Below are 22,773 nucleotides of genomic sequence, written 5' to 3'. Positions count from 1 at the left end.
GACAGGAAGCACACATGGGACTATGGTGATGGCACATGGGTGAACTGGTGGTGGGAAGTCCATGTGGATTACAACCAAGATGAGAAAATACACAAAATGAAGAATGATATAAAAAAAAAATGCACATACACATATTAAAAAAAAAGTAACTCTGCTATCAAAAAAAGCAGCAATAGTCTGGTCTTTTACAGGACTGGAAATACTTCTGCTATCTTCCCTTGAATGACCAGGTATTAAGGTTCCTATCTGTTTAGTCAAGAACTCTGACCAAGAATAACGAAGAAATAGAGTGCAATTAGGGTGACTGAGGTAAGCTTACAGAGGTTAGTGTCAGAGAAGTAGACAGAGGCAGACATCCATGACATGATCTCTGCTTAGCACTTATCTAGAAAGTTTCAGCATCAAAATATCTTCATTTTATTGATAGGCAAACACAAAGAGAGGTACGTGAAGCACTTGTCACCATGTCTTACCATTTTATCTTTTTCTTTTTATAGTGCATATCACATTACTCTTACTAGCTTGGTCCTCTTAAAATGTAAAGGAAACTGATCTCTGACCCAACACCAGTAAATTGACAAATCCCTCTCATACTGGATCACTGATAGGACAGGTGTTTTAATCATCCGATCAGAATTTAGGCTGTATTTGATAATTACAGCACAGAATTTTCTTTGATAAATATAATTTGGTTTCAAAGACATTTATAACCATGGCTTCCAATGCACTAAACAACTTCCCAATGCACTAAACAACTAAGCTAGTTAATTCATTCAGATACTTCAGAAGTATACATTCCTGCATATATTTTAAGCGTGGTAAATTTCTTTCTAGATTTTTATATAAACTTTTATACATGTTAAGAAAAGTATTCCAGTATATGGAAGGATGAGAATTTAGAGCACTTACTGCAAGTTCCGCCACTGAACATTGGAATAGTTTCAAACATCATCTTGTGAAACAACAGTGCCACTGGTCTATAATCCAGATGATTCTTTAACAGGTAGCTATAATAATACACATAGCGCCTCTGACTGGGAATAGTTACTCCCTGGTAGACAGGAAAAAAAAAAAAAAAAGCCGAATTCAAAAGAAAAGTTCCATTATAGTTATTTCACTAAATTGTTATGGTCACTGGTTTGTAACCACTGAATAACAGATATACATTAAATATATGACCTTAAGTGTTTAATATTTAATCTAACTCATTAACAGTAAATCAGAGCAACACAAATGCAAGAAAAATATCAGCGTAAGTTTTCAAATGGTCAAAATACCCCCCATCAATTTAATGGTCACAACAATGGTCTGACCCATGAATCCAATAAGCAAAGGCCAATACATGTCCAAAATAATTGTCAAAGGCCTCTTTACTGTAGCTGCACTTTTTCCTGACTATGTTCCCCACTAGGATTTATGGACTCTTTTTAAATAAAACACATAACTCCTTACAAGCCTGGTTACCTATTTACTATTATCAAAATTGGCAACTACACAAAAGCATACACCTTTAAGAGGTAGAAATAGCAATAGTAAAAAAGTGAAGCTGCCAATAAAACAGAATCGTGCCACTGACATAAATGCAAGCAATAATCTCAAATAGAATTACAGAGGTCTCCAAGCTATATATACCTCTTTGTTCAGAAACCACTGAAACCTGTTTCTAAAATTTAAGTATTATTAATGCTAAAAACATATGTAATTCACATGGTATTGAAAAGAGGATCATGACTTATTTAAAGAAAAAAACCTAATGTGTGCAGCAATGTAATCTCTAAAGTTCCTTAGTAAAGGAGGTATCTAAGCACTTAAGATTTCCTAATCTTAATGCATAATGTCACTTTAGAAAAATCCAAGCATTTAACTTCAAAGTATAAGAAAATAATGTGAAAAGTCTTAAGTATGCTCAAGAAAAAAAGGAATTTGTAATACTTTTCTTTAAGTTACTATTGGTTTCTAAATCTTCCAAAGTGTGAAAAAGCTCTGAACACAAATATCTTTCTTCTCTCTACTGAAAAGTATAAAGTATACATTTATTTGAGTTTAAAGGTGAATGGCATCTTTGTATATATTAGCTGTAGTTAGCATGATTTCATTACAATTAAAATATAACAATGTCAAAAAATGAAGGAAAATTATTTCAAAGTAAGACAAATGATTCAAAGTTTTGGTCATAGTGAAAGGCCATACAATTTGTTATGAGTAGACTTGATTTATATGCCAGCAGTCAAAATACAAACTATAATCCATATCTTGAATAAAGACATTAACATGTACCCACCTTCTTCATATTCTCATGAAGCTCAAACACCAAATGCAATTACACAAAAGTATGCTAAATCTACACAATGTTACACAAACACTAATTAGCAGTTTCTGAACTTCTACCTATATTTAAATTATAAATATAAATTGAGAGAGTTGGAATTTCAGTTTTCTGTACTTTTATTAAAATTTCAGCAATAAACAGTATTAAAAAGTTGCTATAAAAGTCATTGTTAAAAATTAAGTTTAAAAAGTATTTAAACTTAAAACGAGTTATTGTACCACATTATTTAATTCTATTTCAGCCAACAATTTGTCATTCATATTCCTCAAAATAAAATACAGAATTGCAAAACAGAGTGAGAGAAATGGCAGATGGGAGAGGGGGGTGGAAAGATCTCTTTTGAACTATGTGAATGTTGAATCTAGTCAAAATCAATTTTTTTCCCCATTTTTAAATAACTACAAGTCAATAAGTAGACAAGTTGTCAAAAATTTGCTGGGGGTTAGAATGATGATGAGATTTTCCTCTTTATCTCTACGTGTGATATAAGTTTGTATGTCATAATAAAAAGGTTTTCAAAGTTTTACTTTATCCCAAGTAGCAAAGATTAGCAGCATTATCTCTACTGCAGGTGTTTACATACCCAATTAATCTTTACCCAAAAGGGCTAAGCAAATGTATGCCTGAATCTAGTATTGTCAACACTAGATGAATTATTTATGTACCATCATGAGTTGAACCAAATCACAGAATTCCAAGAAAAAATAGCTTTTAAAAAATTGGAAATTTAATCATTTAAATTTTTGTATTTTGACTTAGAAATTCTTATAAACCTGTGAAATTACAGCACCTCAAATTCAATGTGTCCAGATTAACAGAAACAAAAAAATTGGAAGGCACAAATGAATATAAACTATAGATTTTAATCTGTCCTCTTCATTCTATTCTCATCTCTCATGCACACTTCGGTAATTTATTTAACAATATAGTGAATCATGCTATAATCTAGGATTTGAAATAAAATTGTTAAAATGACAACAAATTGACAATGCAATTTATAACACTTCAAATATATTTCTTGAATATATATGCCAAAACCAGTAATTTATGGGCATGTTTAACTATTTTGAATATGAAGATTTAATTTAAAATATGTATCCTTTAAAAAAAATCTATAAATAAACATTACATTGATCTTTAATTTACATATATGAAAAGGACTGAAGCTATAAGGCTGTTGATAATTTTAAAAAGTACATTTTTTAAAAATTTTCACTCCTCATTTAAATTAAGACTAATAAAATAAGTTTTATTCACTAACCAAGAACTTTTATGCAAAACTGTTCTATATACCACAAAGGTACCATTCTGCTCTCTACCACTAATGATTTTCTTTTCCACTAATTGTGATGGAAACTGATACTACCTTTTTCCTCAAAAATAAATTTTGAAACATTTTAATTTTAGCTACACTTATCATTCTCCCAGACAATTTAGCACCATTCTTGGACATCATCTTGAAAGGCAGCCATTGTTCAAGTTCACAGATTGGGAGAGAAGGCTCAGATATTTGATGTTCTTCCCGCTGTGTTTCATTTAATTCCCTTCCCACAAACAATACCCAGTCTTCACCTTTCAAGTCTCTATCATTCAGTAATTTTCTTCTGGTACGCACTTATAAGCAACTATACATAATGACTTCAGAACTTCATTTACACTGCCTCTTCCTATCTTATACCAGAAATCAACCTTTAATAAATTGTACTCCAACTTTACTGGGAACCCTGAAGTCCGATATGGGCCACAAAATTTCCTCTTCTTGTCTTAAAATCATTTCAAGCCTGATACTTTATATCTTCTTCATATTTACCTAGGTTCTATTTGGCTCTATTGATTATCACTTCTCTGGCATTTGTCGCTATTCTCTTCACCTACCTTCACCAAATAAGCAGCTCGGACAACCCTTATCCTTTATCCAAAACAAGCTAACAATTCCAAGATGAAAAACCTAAACTCTCCCCATAGCTCTCAAAATTTACACTCTCCTTCTATATAAGAGTAAATTCTAAAGGAGAAACCTCTACTCTTTAACAATATGTAAATCTATTACTATGAGGCTGATTTGTTAGTGGTTACAACTGCTTTAATCACTAAATTTCTTGCTAGTCCCATCTTAACTCATTTTCTTTTTTTGGTGCCATCTTAAAATACCCTGCTTCTGGCCCTCCCTGGTGGCCCAGTCAGTTAGGATGCAGCACTGCACTGCAAGTGAGCCACAGCCACTTCATTGCAAGTTAGATCCCCCACCCTGTAAGAGACCACATGGCGCAGCAGACCTCTCCTGACGTGCCCGCTGCTCCTCTCAGCAGTGTACTTCATCAATTTACCTGTACTGCTCCCACCTGTCTCTGGTGAAGCCTGTCACCACTCCTGAACCTCTGGCTTGTACCCCAGTTCTGTATGCATAAATAAATAAATCTTAAAAAAAGAAAAAGAAAATACCCTGCTTGTCATAGGATATCTCTCCTTCTCTTGTCCTTAAGTGTAGCTATATCTCAAAAACTTGGTTTGAGCTATCTCCTCTTTATTTTAGGCCTATCTATTACAGTAGTTTAATTATTAATATTATACATTCATGCTCAATACAACTATATACCCATCTCCCATTTCAAAATTTCCAATTCTTGGCCTGAGAATTCTACCTGGTAATCTCAGGAGCATTTAAAATATATGTCCCAAAATTGAAGGTTTTATATATTTTTTACTTAACCCAAACCTGCTATTTTATTAATGATATTCACTATTTTCTCCAGTTTCTGAACCTGAAACTTCTAATACCATCACTGCTTACTGAACTCTTACATTGTTCCTTTGCATTGTTCTAAATGTTTCATAAATAGTTTAATACATGTGAGCATTATTGATAATGCCATTTTATATATATATATATATATATATATAAAGTGAAATCATACACCTTATAGTAACAGAACTGCTTTTCACCCCAGCAGTCCAGCTTTAGAGTTTATACTTGACCCACTATGCTACAGTCACCATCTACCTACTATAGTGAAAAACAAAAGACAGCAGCAAAATACACAGGGTTACTAATGAGAAAAGTGAGGAAATTGCTAGACAACAGGCATGGTCCAAATAGCAGAGTGAAAGTGGAGATTGGTATTATCAGTCAACATATCAACTACATAGCATTTTTGTCTGTACATGTTATGTATATATTAATACATGCATCAACATATGTGTATGCACACATACTGTAGTATACATTAAGCTCAAGTAGAATAATTGTATTGGATTCCTACATGTCTATACAGATGCTAAAACCCTTATTTTTACTTTGTGATACCTCCCAAAATACCATTTCTGGTTTTCTGTGGTCATTTTTGCTCAGCCAACTCCTGCAATTTTTAATAGTCAATTGGTGTCTGTCTTTGATTTATTTATTCCAATTTATTAAGTTTTATTAAAGTATGAATTAATCACATTATCAATTAATTCAAAATGTTAAATGATTTCCCACAGCACACCCCCAAAAGAACAAATATATCATAAAAACAACATATAACACATTCCAACCTTTTTTTTTACTCCTACCTCTTACAACTACTTTGTATAGTCAGTAACTTTTGGTCAAAATGAAGTATTTCATTTCCCCATTGCTATATTTTTGGCTTTTTTAAACATACTACCTTTACCAGGTTAAGGTATATTTATATCAGGTTAAACAAGCAGTCACTTGGCCAGGTTTTATATATTTTCTAACACCTGGACTAATTTTTTTTAAAGATTTATTTATTTATTCGTACAAAGCTGGGGTACAGGAGGATGAGAGGCTTCACCAGAGACAGAGCAGGGAGCAGAACAGGCAGATCAACGAAGTACACTGCTGAGGGGAGCAGTGGGCGGGTCAGGAGAGGTCTGCCTCGCCATGTGGATCACCTCGGGGCAGGCGGGGATCGAACTCATGCAGAAGTGGCTTAAGCCTCTTTGTGCTGTGCTTTAACCCGCTCCGTCACCAGGGAGGGCCCACACCTAGACTAATTTAAGGAACAAGTGCTTGATGCTTCAAGGTTTGGTCGTGGTCACATAATGCATTTCAGATCATATACTTCTTGAAGGGACTTATACATTTCATTCTTGAATGATTACTAAGATTTCATACTGAAGCATTTATGCTAACGTTTCTATTTAAAACTGCCATTTCCTATGGAAATGTTCACGTTCCTTAGCATGGTCATGAATATAATTTTAAATGTTATCTTCACAATTTGAACTCCCTTTCAAATTTAACATAATGTTTTTGTTTTCCCTCTTTTTCCTTTTATTGAACTTTAAAGAGATACATTGATTTTACTAGCATGTTCAGCACTACTATATTTGTGTGTATTAGTTCATGGTTGTTAACTGTTTTACTAATGAATATATTCATCTTTTATTAATCTATTTCCCCTGTTATTATCTTAATGTTATCTACTGTGAATTTATACATCCTCCTTACCCTAACACTCATTAAGTGGTTTTAAATTTCCAAATGGTTGATTTGGTTTGATTAAACCTATTTTTTAATCTCTAATTTTTAAATTTCAACTGAACTGCAATCAAGAAATGGGATTTATATATTTCTGTTAAAATAATTTTCCATGTGATTTGATCTTGGCAACTATGGTGTGGCTGATCAAAAATTACACATTCTATAAGTTCATTTTATTGCATTATTTAGCTCATCTAGCTTCTTGATCTTAAAGTACATTGAAGATTTCTACTATAATTGATTTTCTGTAAGTATTTCTTCATTTTTTCCAGCTTTTTCTTTCTTTGTTTCTGTTTTTTTCTTTAAAGATTTATTTATTTGTGCATACAGAACTGAAGTACAGGCCAGAGGCACAGGGATGGTGAGAGGATTCACCAGAGACAGAGTGGGGAGCAGCAGGTGCGTCAGGAGTGGTCTGCCGCGCCATGTGGTCATCTCCGGGGCAGGTGGGGATAGAACTCATGCTGAAGTGGCTTTAGCTTCTTAGAGCTGTGCTTTTAACCTGCTGCACCACCAGGGACGGCCACTTCCAGCTTTTTCTTAATGTATTTTGATACTACGTTTAACACATACTAGTTTACCATTGTTTAAATTTTCATCATGAAGTGTATCTTGTGCTAATATAAAGGACACTCATGATCTGGTTTTATGCTTTATCACTATAAATATACTTTGATACTGATATTCAGTCATTTCAAATTTCCTTGAGAAATCTGTATTTTCCTGATCTTTGAGTGAACCGTTAAATATGTCCTGAGTTATTCCACGTGAATCTGTTGTACATGATAATCTCTTAAAAAGTAGAAACTTAGAAGTATTGGTTACAATACTTTTAAAAGTAGAATCTTTGAAACATAGATTTGAAAGAATTCATCTTTCAAATGTAGAAGACTGCCATACTACTACCAGAATAATTACCTGGATACCAGATCACAAAGTATGTTTGTTCATATTCTGTAACATCAATACTCTCAGATCATCTTCGTTATGATAAATTGACAATCTAAATTCCTCAGTTTAAAAGTGAACTTTTCACTGATACTTTTAAACTCAGAAGTAATGTGCAGTTTTAACATAATAGAATTTGCTTCCTGTTTTGAAATCTACCATTCACAATGATCACAGTAAGATTACATGAAAATTCAACAAAGGAAGACTTATGATTTGGAACTGATTATTAATCAAATGACAACATATAACAAGTTAAGATTTGTGTCAGACATTACATATCTTCACACTATCACAACTTTTATGCTACATACTATCATTTCTATTTCAAAGCTAAGAAAACAGCCCCAGTGTACAGTTATTTTACTAATAATCAGGAACTAAATGTGACTCCGATTCTCAAATACCTAGCTGTACTAAATTTTATCAATATCTCAAATACTGACAAATTTATATCTTAAGGCAATCATGAGATCTTTGAGCTCTTATTTTTCCCATCTACAGAGGTTATCATCAAAAGAGAAAATTAGAAAGAAACTAGAAAAAAAATAACCTGATAATATGATCAGGCCATAAAAATTCATTTCTAGAGAAACTAGAAAATTCCCTCTATGTGGGATCACTTAGAATACAGTTAGCATTTTGTTATTTCTAGAATATTTAAATCTTCATTAGATAAAGCTAATGAACTTATTTATATTGACCATAATATATGACCTTTATTTCTAGTTAACTGCTTTAAAGACAAAAGAATTTATAAGCTCAAATTATGCCCAAAGATTAAATTAGATTCCTTTGCCTCTTTAAATTCAGAAATTTTTGCACTTCAAAACACATATTTACAAATTTTGTGTAATGTTTTATCTTACTTAATGTACAATAAATAATGCAAGTTATTGATTATAATTTTGAAACATAGACATGAACCATTGAGACACAGGTCTAGAAAAGAACAAACCTAGGAGTTATGGTGCATGAAGCTCTTATAGGTGGGAAGTGGAAATGGGAGAGACAGTTTGCTTTGTGACAATTATGCCATATGCTCATAAAGTAAAAGGATTACATAGGCAAAGAATGACTCCTACGGTAGTATAACATTGTTGCCTTCTTATAAATTATTGAAAAGGAGCCTTCTCTCAAGCAGTTATGCCATGTCAAAAAACATTCTTCTTCATAAGAGAGGATCAACTGTACCTTGATTTCCCTACAAAATTCAAAACCTAAAATACTATTTAGTCATTACTAACACAATGGCATATTTCATGGTGAGCTTGCAACAACCATGTCATCTAACTTGTACCAACTCAGCTGAGGAAATGTTACGGTTCTCCAGATTACTTTTAGGGCAGTTTCTGCATAGTCTGTAATTCTTCACCAAAACATGATAACTGGCTCCTCTTTTCTCAAAACAAATGGGAGGGAAAGGAGGAGGAGAAGAGTAGAAGAACCATTCTGCTCCTATACAAATGTCACCAGAACAAAATTATCTTCAGCTTCTTAATTTTTCTATATAATTAAAATTAAGAATGTAAGCAAAACATTAAAACAGTTCTAGTGAAACTTACAATAGTGAAAAATGGATAAAATGTAGTATCTCTTATAACACTTCACAATTATAAAAATGGAAATTCACACATTCAATCTAAAATGAAACAGATTTCACAAGAGAAATCTATTAGCAAATGTTTCAAGAATAAAACTACTTTGGATGATGTAATTCAACAGTTGTATAACAACAACTCTGCCATGATGAGCTAAGTTTTCTTATGATGAAATTAACTATATTCAATAAAGGATTAAAATACATTTCACTAGAGCTCTAACCATTAAGTGAATGTGATATAATTGAAGGTTTTAGACAATGAAATTTTAAATAATTTAATGGAGAATGCAGTATTCTATTTATAAAAGCAACCACCTCAAGCTTTCACGCTATTTAATCAGGGGTCTTTAAATATCCTAGCATCTGTTTAAGGGGTATAAACTGAGCAGCTTTATCTAAACAGGTCAATTTCCTTTATATTACATGATTTTTCAGGTGAATCTGACCATTACAGAGATTAATGATGAATGGTTTCAAAATTCTTTCACAGTTCTAGACTTGTGGACTTGATAGTGTAGAAATAAATCCAGCAGCACATTAGAAGACTCAAATTTTACTCTAAAAGCTGTCATTAACTAGATAAATTTGATCAAAACATTTCATCTTTTGGGGCCTCAGTTTTGTCATCAACTAAATAAGAAATGTTCCTGCAAATATTAAAAAAAAAAATTCTATCAACTGTATCTAGAACTTTTCGATGTTGTTTTACCTAAAATGCAAACAGATAACTTTACCAACAACTTCTGTTTATAAATTCCTTCTTGTTTTCTCTCTCTTTTTTTAATTTGTTGAGGTAATATTGGTTTGCCACACTGTAGAGCTTTCAGAAATAGGGGATTTCACCTCTTCAGATATATGTTCCACCCAACCATCAAAATACCCATAGTCCTTTACCACAGACCAATGTACCTCTCTCTCCCCTTCCTCCATATTCCCACCTCCCTTTCTTCTAAACAAACAGGGCAAAAGGGCAAATTAGGATATTCATTGGACCTCTATGCAATTCATCCACACATGGCCCACGTATACTAGTCATGCGTTAAACACAGCAGATCTCAATGATTTATGCAGACTCCAAAATGCTAAAATTGACCAATTTTAGTTAAATTAACTCATTCTTGAGTCTTCATATCCTATAACAACTAAGCATAGTTTTTCACATACAACCTTAACAATATATAAAGAAGAACTCAATTTTCTATGTGTACTGTTATGTTAGCACATCACCTTTCACTTGAAGAAACCCCAACCTACAAGAGGATGGAGGATATGCTATGTCTAGAAAGAGCAGTTTTGCTGATATGTAGGTACTATTTCATTCTACTACATGACCCCACAGGTTTTACACTGGATTTCAGAATCTCTTGCCATCTTTTCAACTTTGGTCCTACTTCACAATCTTTTCAGGCTTACCATTTTATCCAATATCTTTCTCCTTCTTGAGAGAAACAGAACTGACAATATTACTAGATTGTGGTGACTAAAATATTTTCCCTCTGACAAATTAAAATATGTCCTTAATGTCTCTACTATGTAAGTTTTCTTAAATGTAAGTTAAAAGGAAACAACAAACTAGAGTTTTAATACCCTTGAATACCTTTCTCCCTCAACATGGTGGGATAAATACTCCAAGTACTTCTTAATGGATAATTTTCACTACCTGAAACAAATAGTCAACTATTTTGATGATGAAGATATATCCAAAAAAATCAACCTACATGTATGTAAGGGTGGATGAGTATAAAAGTGAGGAAAGAAAGATAGTGTGTGTGAGATCTAACTTAGTTAAAAAAGGCTAGAAGGCTAGCTAGACCATTACAAAAACTTTTATTTTTCCCATCAACTCAAATGTCTTAATTAGAGAAAACACCTACAAGGCTATTGGCTGTGGTGCCAAACAAACAGCAAATGCTTAGATGTGATCAAATACATTTGTAGATTAGAACAGGCAGCTATTGCAGTATCTCCATCACAATTTTATACAAAAACAAGATGACTTTTTTTTCCCCTAAAACAACAAAGTAGGTTATAGGTATTTAAAATATTACACTTTCCTTTAACATATGACTTCTCAATTTATCTCAGTTTCTACCACAAGTTTACTTATACTACTTTTCATCAAATTCCAATTTTGGAGTCCTTCAAGGTAATTTTGAGGGATGTAAACATTTGTCCAAAAAAAATTTCTCCTGAAGAAATCTCAGTATTAATTGCAAAAGTATTTTACTGCTTTATGAGTAGCAAGTCTTGAATGAGACATAGACTGTCCAAGGAGTGTCATGAAATAATGTGCTATGAAAGTTGCCAAATTCATGAAAGCTAAGACTTAAAATCAGGGACTTCTCAAAGAGGTCAAAGTGTGGGAGCAACAATTAAGGTCTTTGCCACACATCAGTTCCCAGGCTCTCAGAAAACAAATCCTACAGTCAAGATTTCTGACTGCTATTAATGGTTAAAATAAAAACTTGTTTGTAAAGGTTAAAAGCAAAGAAAATGATGCAACATGAATTTATCTGAAGAATCTTAAGAAAATTCTTGTTTCTTGATACAAGCCTACTTTCTATTGATTCCATAGGGTTTTCAGAACCTGTTTTCATCAACAGCAAAGCCAAAACTGATTATCAAAGATAACCTAAAAGTTGCCCTACTCAAAGATAATGCCATAAGCACATGTTATTAAAGTTAAATAATAGTACCCAATCATTATATGACATATTTCTTACAAAAGGTCTCTTGTGTAAGTCTTTAAAAAAAAAAAAAACCTACTATATCTCTTTTGATGATGAAGGGATAATTACAAAGTAAATATCTCAGGTCTTCCACTCTGAAATTCACTGCAGCACTATCATTACAGGTTATACACAATACACAGAAATGTAAAGCAATCTACCATAATCTATAATCACCAAAATTAAACAGAATTTTCAGTTTTGTAAACTATCACAGTATACAGTATTTTGGCATTCTTTTTAAAAATGTAAAAATTACAAATAAAATATGAGAAAAAATAATAGGAATTAGAAGTCAATATTAACTACTCAGGACTAAGATGAATTAAAAAGAAAAAAGAAAAAAAAAAGCCAAACTGGAAGAGAACCTTCTTGGTTGCAAAAGTATTACCTAGCATAAAATATTCAGATAAAGTTATGTTATCTACCTCAAAAGCAATCTCTCTAAATGAAAAAACATGAAAAGTTAACTTACCTTTTTATCTCTGGTCCTTACTTCCCCATAGAAATCTAGGGCTTCTTGTGCCTTTAAAAATTTGCCCCGATGTAACAAATATGCACAAATCATTACACCAGTTCGTCCCTTTCCAGCTTTACAGTGAATCGCTGCAACATGATTGTCATCTTCACTTAGCCATTGGTCAAGATCTTCACAGAAGGGTTTGATAAGTTCTAGCTGTGGTGGATTATGGTCTTCAAAAGGATACTGTGCAACTGTATTAAAAAGATAACCTCAGAATAAGAAATCTCTCACAAAGTGTTTTTTAAAAGTAGGTTAACTTAAAAAAATGTACAAGCTCACCATATTTAAAAGAAAAACTCCAGAGAAAACTTTATTGTCTGATAATTTGCTGATTTTTTAATAGAAAATCATCTATAATTAACTCAAACTTATTCATTAGACAACAAGGCCAAGAATTACTTCCTGCTACTTCATAAAGGAGGAAACTGCTATTGAGAATTAGCACATGTCACAACATTACAGAGATGGAGATAAACCTAAAATAAAACATCTGGTAGGCCTCTTATCAGAGTTCTCACAGCACTTTCTAACAAAGGAGTCATAAGAACATTTATCCCAAATAAAGTATGGTTTACTAATAAATACAACAATGGAAAGGGCTGCATTTTACACTTTATATTAAATAAAATGCTAATGTGCCTTTTAAGAATGGTCTTGCACACCTTAGTGTTGTGTACACAAGACTTGAAGACACAAAAAACACTTGTAAAAAGTTAACTGTAGTAATGTTTATTACTACAAACTCCTGTTTCCTCAACTCTGTACATTTGGGTTTTAAATAAATTTGTCTAGAAATCACTGTAAACAGATCACTATTAAATTTTACGTTATTGGACTCTACCTCAGTTTCACTCTATTAAGATTCTTAAAAATCCTGATTGACATCTGTATGCCCAATTATCTCTACATCATCTAACTATGTGCAAAGTAGATCTTGTATACTCAGTCAAGCCATTCATTCTGTACAAGGTACAATCCAATCCATGTGTGTGTCAGTAGAGCTTTTCTCTTTAGATTCCTTAGACTACCATTACAGGTTTCACTTAGCCCTCCGCCTGATTTACTTACTTCCACCCTAATTTTCCTACTGACACAAAATTTGCCCAGAAAAATCTGTTAAATGTCTATTTAAACCAGATAAACCTCAACTTCACCATTCTTTGCCTAGTAAGCAGTAACCAAAATTTATCAAAAAAGAAACATTCTTAGTGAATTTATACTGGCTCACAGCATTAGTGCTTCTGACTCAAACCAAATGCTTGAAAGTCCACTCTAGATTTGGGAGGGTTCAATGGAAAATAAATGAATCTGCAACTCCTGGCACCCTTTTCTCAGTTTTGATTATCACAGCAGCACCCGCAGTTTCTCAACTCTACAGCTCTTATGACTTCAAGGTGTCTCACAAATACAAGTGGAAGTTTTTGTGGGCTCTGAAACATAATTTACTATACCTGAGTAGAACTCATTTAAAGCAGCAACATGTTCTCACTAATCAAGTCTGTCTTAACTGTGTTTCCACCTTTCAGAGGTCATGCTCCTAAACGGTTCTGTTCTCACCCTGTAATCTCTTAATGCTTCAAACAATAGTTATAATTCCATCCTTATTCTATTGTTAGTCTAAGAATTTCACCTAATTCTTAGTCTATTCTGTGATTTAGTCTTCCTAGTACCGGTCATACCGGTCAATTTTATGTGATACTTGTTTCCTAAAACACAATAGCAAAATTTATTTTCAAATTTTTCTAAGATCTTTAAGATACTTATCTCATTGAATAATCTAGATTGTTCATTGTTATTCTACTTACTATACTCACTGAATATACACTATACAGTAAGATTTAGTCTACTGATTTTAAATTACACTAAAAAGTAAATTTATACCTACCTCTGCAGTTAAATTTGGCGGTATCATAATGTCTTTCAGCACATCTAAAAGAAAAGTTTAAATGTAATAAAAAGTCATCTTTTGCACTTGAGAAAAAAATAGAATAGTAACAATCTTTTTTGAACCTTTACAACACTTATACTAAGTGTTTTAAGTTAAATACTAAGTGTTTTAAGTTAAATATTTCTTTTAATCTTACCAATCTTATGAAGCGGGTACTGTTAGTACCTCTATTTTACAATTAAGGAAACCAAGACTTCAAAGGTTACAATCAAAGCTTATATATTTGTTGACAAAACTTGTGGCGCCACAAATATATAGCATTGAAAATTCACCTTTGAATTTCCTATAAGGAAATTTTGTAAGCTAATGGAAATTGCTTGTGATTTCACAAATATGTATAAAAAGCTAACTAGTTACAGTATATTACTCATGCTTGAACATATACAAACTTATTTAAACTATTATTTAAATACGTTTTCAAAATGGTAAAATCACAAAGCAAAGGAAAAGTAAAGAAATTTAATGATGTTAATCAACTAAGACACTAACTTAACAAAATGTTTAAAATCAAACCTTTTTTTAGGTAAGTCAAAGGTCATTCTTTTTAATCTCTAAGGTTACAAGTTTTAATTAAAGCCTGACAGTAATGAAAGAATATTAAATAAAATCAATATAGAACAGTAAAGTGTCAGCTTAGCATTACTGAAAACATACCAAAGGTTTTTTTTTTTAATAGTAATGACCATTTGTTATCATACACTGGCTTACTCATAATTAATAGGTCATGTTTATAAACACTCATAGGCTCTGAGAGAGATTTTATACATTAGTTTGTGGTAAGCAGCATCCTGGTAACTCTTAGCTAAATGATACTAAACTTATAATATAAAAAATTTAACATTTTTTAAAAACCAAATAAAGCTCTATAGCTCCTTAGTCAGCAATTCCAAAATCCCAAAGTCTGAAACATCTTAAAGTTTTCCTAAATTTACAGCAAACCTGTTTTGAGCTTATCAGATTGTATTTAGCCCTTAATACACTTCAAGTAAGGAGTCAAATATTCATTCTAGGTTACTGGTCTAAGCTCAATGAGGGTGCCTTCCTGGTGGTACAAGAGATTAAAGAGCAACACTATGAAGTTATCTCTAGCCACTGTAGCAGGAATTTGATCCCCAGCCAGGGAGATGACCAACATGGTGCAGGGGGCCTCTCCGACCTCACCTGCTGCTCCCCTCAACAGTATACCAGTACATTTGCCTGTTCCCCTACAATGTCTCTGGTGAATCCTTACACCCCACACCTCTGGCCTGCACCCCAGTTCTTGTATGCATAAAATAAAGAAATCTTTTTTAAAAAATAAACCCAACTAGGGAGTTATATAATACAAAAGCATAAGCTTCCGTTTCAGTTTTCTGAAAAATTAAAAACTCTAAATAATAAAATGCAACTGGCCCCCAAGATTTTCAAATAAATAACTATATACCTGTATTAAGTATTTACAAATCTTGGAAATATCTATAGTTCAGGGGCCTCCCTGATGGCCCAACAGGTTAAAGTGCAGCACTGTGAAGCTAGTACTGCATACACTCCAGCCTGAGTGCAATCCCCCGCCAGGGAGGTCACCTAGTGACCCACATGGCACAGCAGACCTCTCCTGTCCTGCCAGCTGCTCCCCTCAGCAATGTTATAGTAGATCTGCCTGTTCCGCTCCCTACTTTCTTTGGTGAATCCTCTCACTATCCTTGCTCCTCTATTCTGTACCCCAGTTCTGTGTGCATAAATCATCTTTTTTAAAGTAAAAAAAAACTACAGTTCTTCTGTTTTAAAAAGTTTTTAAAACAAAATCTACACGAAGATTTAATTAACTATAAACAAACTCCAATCCACTGGTTTCTAAGTGGTGATACAAAATAATCAACTTCCATATTGCTGCTCAAAACAAACCTCCATTTTAGTTTATTCAATATATTTCATCTTGCTAGAAGAAAATAATATAAGCACATGAATTCATCTTTAATAAATAATTTCATACATATATTTTTGAAACTGAAAGGTAGGAAGACAGAGCACTGAGTAACAAAATAGCCACACACTGTGACAACAGAATGGTGGTTACCAGAGGTGGATGGGGGGGAGGGAAAAGTGGAAGGGTGGTAGTGGGTGGAGACTGGACATTTTGTGGTAGGCATGATGTGTTATGCCTATCTGCTTAAGTGAGAAATTATAAGCCTGAAACTCATACCGAATGGTAAACTAACATTACTTTAATTAAAAGGAAGACAACAGCCACATTTTTAACTTTTTCTGCTAAAATTTGCTATGATCAATAACAAAAAATCCAAACTTGAGTATTTTATCATTAATCATATAAAGGTCTGAAGGCCCTCCTTGATGGTGCAAGGGTTTAAAGCACAGCACTATGAAGCTATCTGCAACCACTGCAGCAAGAGCTCCATCCCCACCAGGGAGGTGACCAACATGGCATGGCAGACCTCTCCTGACCTGCTGTTCCCCTCAGCAGTGTACTTCATTCAGTACATCGGCCTTTTCTGCTCCTCACCCCGTATCTGGTGAATCCTCTCACCCTCGCCAAACCTCTAGCCTGTCCCCCAGTTCTTGCATGCGTAAACAAATAAATATTTTCTAAGGAAAAAAAAAAAACAAACAAAGGAAGGAAGCTGGTTCATGACAATACAACAAAAAATAATTATTTTGCTTTTCCAGCAGCTTTAGCTCTCTAAAATTTCTATGCTTTACCAGAAACTTAAAACTTTTGAAATGACAAACGATGCTTACAACTTACTTTCTAAACTGATTCACTCTCATAACCATGATAGCAGTTAATTTTACCACTATTTTATGTGTATGTAAATACACATAGATCTATATCTACACACACACACACACACACACACACACACGAAAGCCAAGAATCAAAAGAGTATATAAAATTTGCCCCAAACCACAGTCTGTATGTGCTAGAGAGCCAGGACTCAAGTCAGTATCTCTCATAACAAAAGCTAAACTTTTCCAAAAGCTAGAAAAGTTTTACAAACACAAGCAATAATAAAGTCAGTCTTCCTACTAATACAATATTTAGCACAAAAGACAAAACCAATATGATAATGTAAAACAAGAAAATACCATAAAAATCTCTACAGGTATCAGGTATCTATAGTGAGTGTGTATAACCCTCTGCTGGAACTAGTAGTAATTAAAGTGACCTGGGAAAGAGCTAGTAGGGTAAAAATCAAAATTCTCTTCTTAATTAAAACCTCTGATAACTTTGCTTACAAATGTGCATATACACATATACAGTGTTTTTGTACATTTTTTTTTTTTGGCAGCATGTCAGTGATAAGACATTTGCTAAGGTTCTCAGCAAACCAATACTGAAAATATACAAATGGCAAATAGGATTTGACTAAGACAAGTGTCAAGTATATCTAACCATTTATACTTGTATGACTAAAACTTAAAAGATACCATTTTCTATCATAACCTCATACTGATTTGTAAGAGAAATGAAAAAGCAGTGAAGAGGGAGATTTTAAGAGGCAGTAGACAGAAAGTGAAGAAATAGATTAACACATAAAGTTACCCAAGTGAAACTTAGCATATAATCTGCTAGGCATGCTTAAATCTTACTCTCTTCAATGATGTCATCTGTATCTTATAAAAGAAAACTTGACAAACATTAACAACAGCTAAAGGTTTACATAGTAATGGAGAATTGTATGTCAGTGTATACACTAAGTTTCAGTAAACCTTATAAAAATCAACATTCAGTGAACATTTAAGTTTGTCAAAGAACTATATTTTGCTTTTTCCCTAACTTACCCTTCTTCTTTACCATACAGATTATATAGAGGACCATACAAAAATGAAACGTATGCTCTTGCACAAGACTGATTCATTTGTGCATGTGTATACCCAAATTTGGTTAATATGAGCCTACTTTGCCCTTTCTTAAAATAACTTATTGAATGACCAACAAAAACACAGATAGAAATACTGCCAATTATGTTAAAAGTCCACAATGAAAATTTTTCCATAATTTTCATAAGAAGTTTAATACAGCATTAAATACAAGTATATCTAATACAAATACTGAAATACCTTGCAATTTATTTGCAAAGATGTACATTATATATAATTAATGTTAAAAATAAAATAAAAATATCTGCTAATTGCCAGACTCACTAATCCAGAGTGAGAAGAATAAATGGGTAGGAAAAAAGATGAACAAATTAAGAAAGGACATCAGAAATCAAAACATGCTACCATTTGGTAGCTCTAAAAACTTCTGAAGTAAGTGTAATTTGAGGAGATTAAAACAAAACTAGAAGGGAATACAAGCATAAACAGTGGGTGGTTTACTACCATATCTACCTGTGTGACCTTGTTCAACTCATTTAACTTCTCTAGGCCTCAGATTCCCTCTCTGTAAAATGAGAAGGTTGGACTAAATGATTTCTTTCAGGAATTTTTTATTTCTGAAAGTTTATGACTCCATTAAATGGAATGAGGTTAAAATATAGACACAAAAAACTATTTTCAACTAATAATAGGACTTTACTAACTTGGGAATCTGATGTCTGCAATTATAAAAAACAGGCAGTCAAATGTCTAGGCTAGATCCCAATGTCAACCTTTACCATAATAAATGTTAAGCAACCCACAATACTGACAGTACAGGCCTAGGTCCTAAATTCTAGAAACAAAAAGCTACTGCATACAGAAATGAAAATAATTTCCCTCCCCTTTTTTTGGCTAGAATGTTAAATTCGATTAAAATTTTGAAAAAGGCAGAATTTGTCTTTATTATCTTTCAACTTCTTTTTTTAGTACTCTATATACCCAACCCTAAAAGTCTAAGCCTACAGTGACTCACTTAATGGTTTCTAGCTTCTGACAATTATTGTCCTTTTCTTAACTGCTAAATTCAACTGTTCAAAAGGCACAAGCCTTGTAGTTTTTTATTTTCCTTCACAGGAATACTACGCATCTACAACAGGCTTAATTGTAGAAGAGGTTAATCAAGAAAAGAGGAAGCTATAAGCACAGATCATTTGTAAGCTAGGTCCCACATAAACTTAAGTTTCTATAGTTCCTTTTACTTTATTTCACCTCTTTACCAATTGCACACACATTCACACACTTAATCTGACCATAATGGATTATCTGCCATATTCTAAACATTATGTTGGCAACAAACTAGTATATACACATGCTATTCTCTTGGACTGTAAGGCCATTTCCCCTTGACCATAATAGAGATTGCAGGTCAACCTCTATTGTGTCTTTTTATTCCAGGTCAAATGTTCCTTTCTTAATAATACCTTCCTTACAAAGAACAATTACTAGTCCTATTGCTTTCTACAAAGCTCTCTTCTAGGCAACGATTATATCTTCCATATTTTGTCTAGCTTCACATTAGACTGTAAGTTACCTGAGAATGGGAACTAGCTCTTATTCACCTCTGTACGCCCAACATGATTTATAATGGCTAGCATGTGAAAAGTAAATAAAGGCTTGCTTATTAGTGAAAAAAAGGTCTTTAAGGATAAAAATGTAAACTACTTTCTCCCATTTTTCTTTATTCCTCTTCACATCTCTACTCATAAAATCAAAAGAAAAAAACAAATGCTAAAAGGTAAAGTCAGCAAGCTGAATCAAGTGGGCAATCCTGAATATTGCCCAAACAAAGGAACTACCCAATTCAACAAAATTCAACAATTTTAGGTATCATATTTATGCTATACACAGTTTGAGAATACACTATTGGCTTTTTAATCAATTGATCAAAAGACAAAACAGACATTATATCCACTCTGGAGTATACCTCCATGAAAGGTATCATTAATGCTTTTAAAGAAGCTCCACTGTGAATTAACTTCAGTTACCAAATGGTAATGGGCTCAAAGCTGGGCTAGATGTCAAATCATTTAAAGAAGATCAAGTAACATGGAATACGTGCCAGCATTTTTTTTTTACCTCATTGCTACACTTTGTAAATGACCTAACAATGCTCTCAATCAGATTTCTTGAAATAACTTTTATGAATATAACTGTCAAAATATACCTTCAATTCTACCTTATTTAAACAAGGAAATAACTTTCACTTAATAGTTATTTTAGAAAGTCATTTGCAAGCATACAAGTAAGGAAACATACTTACAGATTGTATATCTTGTAATGGTTTTTATGCTTTGAATCCAAAAACCTTAAAACAAAACAAACAAACAAAAAGCCACCATTAACAAAAATGAACTAACATTTGAAATTACATTAATACTATTGAGGAAAACCCAAAAGGCAAATACTGTTTTTCCTAATCTCCAATGCCATTTAAGAAAAACAAACTACAAAGAATATGCCCTCCATGGGTTTAAATTAGTGATCAGGTTATTCTCTAATAATTATTACATTACACAGATTTATACAATCTGAAGTAAAGCTAGAGTTTTTAATAGGATATTTTCATAATCTCTCTTCAGTCTAAATAATAAAAGTGTTAAGAAATAACTACTTTAAAAGGCAGCATTAGTATTTTACAAGTTTACTTAGCTATTACAGATACATGAGAAACCACAGGCAATCAAATAATCTTTATATTAACCCTGAAAATTCAGTCATTATTTTCTCTCAAATTAAAAGCTTTTACTAATTGAAAGATGGAAGCAGCAACTATTAGCTTTGTAGAAAGTTTATTAAGCATGTCCCCCTATACACTATAATTTGAGCCTCTCAAACACCTAGGAGGTAGAACAATTTATAGATGAGAGAAGTATGAAGCAAAGAAATTACAGAATTTGTCTAAGGCATTAAGTAGAAGAATCAAGACCAAAGACTTCTCCTTCAGAATAATTAGTTGTAGAAACTACACAAGAACAGTTAACAGCTAACACAAGCACTTATTACATGCCAGGTTCTTTACTTCTTTAAGAGAAATAAAGATAGGGAAATGACAGGATAAAAAATAAAAAGATAAATGAAAAGCGGAAAAGATTTTTTTAAATTAGAATATAGGGCCCTCCCTGGTGGCACTATGAGGATGTTTGCAGCCACTGCAGCATGAGTTCAATCCCTGCCTAGGGAACTGACCCACATGGCAGATCTCTCCTGTCATGCCTGCTGCTCCCCACTCTGTCTCTGTTGAATCCTCTCACTCCCTGCACCTCTGGCCTGTACCCCAGTTCTTGTACGTGTAACTAAATAAATCTTAAAAAAATAATGAAATTAGAATATAGAAGGTTCAAAACATGAATGAGTTCCAGAGAACAGAAAATACATAAGAAATGTAAAGGTAACTCAAGAAAAATATCCACAACTGAAAAAAAAAAACAATTTCTAAACTGAGAAGTCACAATGAGTTTTCAGCAAAAATGATGAAATAGACCTAAATGAAGGCATAAATATTTTAATGAGATTTCTGAATACTGAGACAAAAATAAAATCCTAAAAGTTGCCTAAGAGGAAACTGGTTTTATAAAAATAATCTGGAGTCAGAATATCACCCACCCTTTTTAAAAGGAAAAACTAGTAGCTTTAAAACAATTAGATAAAACCTATGGCTTTGAAAGAAAAACTACAAATTAAGTATGACTATATAAATAAAAGCATTTTTAAATAAGCAAAATATGAAATAATTTTACTTCTCAGAATATTTGCTTCCTATAACATTTCTCCAGAAGTTACCTTAGAAGTGCTCGTTGAAAACAAAGGAGGGAAACCATGAAAAATGATGACAAATTCCAGAAACTAAAGAATTCAACTCCTGATAGGAACAGAGAATCCTTACACACACAGCAAGTCTACAAAACAACTCATCGAAAACAGGGCAGATCAGAAGGCTCTCAGAAAAAAATAAAATCGATATGGTGCCAAATGTGCTCAAACATATCAAGAGATTTATACAACTGGAGATAAGTTTAGGATGAATTAAAGTAAAGAACTTAGAAACTAAACAGAGAGAGAATTGTAACTCTAGAGAAAAACAAGTCATACTTTCTCACTTAACCAACAATAACATTTATCCAGTCATAATCACATAAAAATCTAATATTGATATAACCAAAATTATAAGATAACTAGTAGAAGAAAAATGGAGGCAAAGTTAAAAATATATGTGGTCGGCTCTCCCTTGTGGCACAGCAGGTTAAAGCACAGCACTGAGAAGCTAAAGCCACTTCTGCATGAGTTTGATTCCCACCTGCCCCGGAGGTGACCACATGGCGTGGCAGACCTCTCCTGACCCGCCC

General features: G+C 32.9%; 1 protein-coding gene across 1 annotated transcript in view; it reads right to left on the bottom strand.

The window, feature by feature from the left end:
* Positions 1-22,773, bottom strand: part of PTEN (phosphatase and tensin homolog) — a 92,332-nt gene that overhangs the window by 15,749 nt on the left and 53,810 nt on the right. The window contains exons 3-6 of the mRNA XM_004680895.2: positions 20,691-20,735; positions 14,507-14,550; positions 12,574-12,812; positions 910-1,051 (exon numbers count right to left, since the gene is read on the bottom strand). Of these exons, the coding sequence (XP_004680952.1) occupies positions 910-1,051; positions 12,574-12,812; positions 14,507-14,550; positions 20,691-20,735 (470 nt within the window). The remainder of the gene's footprint in view (positions 1-909; positions 1,052-12,573; positions 12,813-14,506; positions 14,551-20,690; positions 20,736-22,773) is intronic.

This window comes from Condylura cristata, unplaced genomic scaffold, assembly GCF_000260355.1.
Source record: "Condylura cristata isolate star-nosed mole 26May11 unplaced genomic scaffold, ConCri1.0 scaffold00011, whole genome shotgun sequence".
Classification (NCBI taxonomy): domain Eukaryota; kingdom Metazoa; phylum Chordata; class Mammalia; order Eulipotyphla; family Talpidae; genus Condylura; species Condylura cristata.
This window is presented reverse-complemented; position numbering and strand designations above follow the sequence as displayed.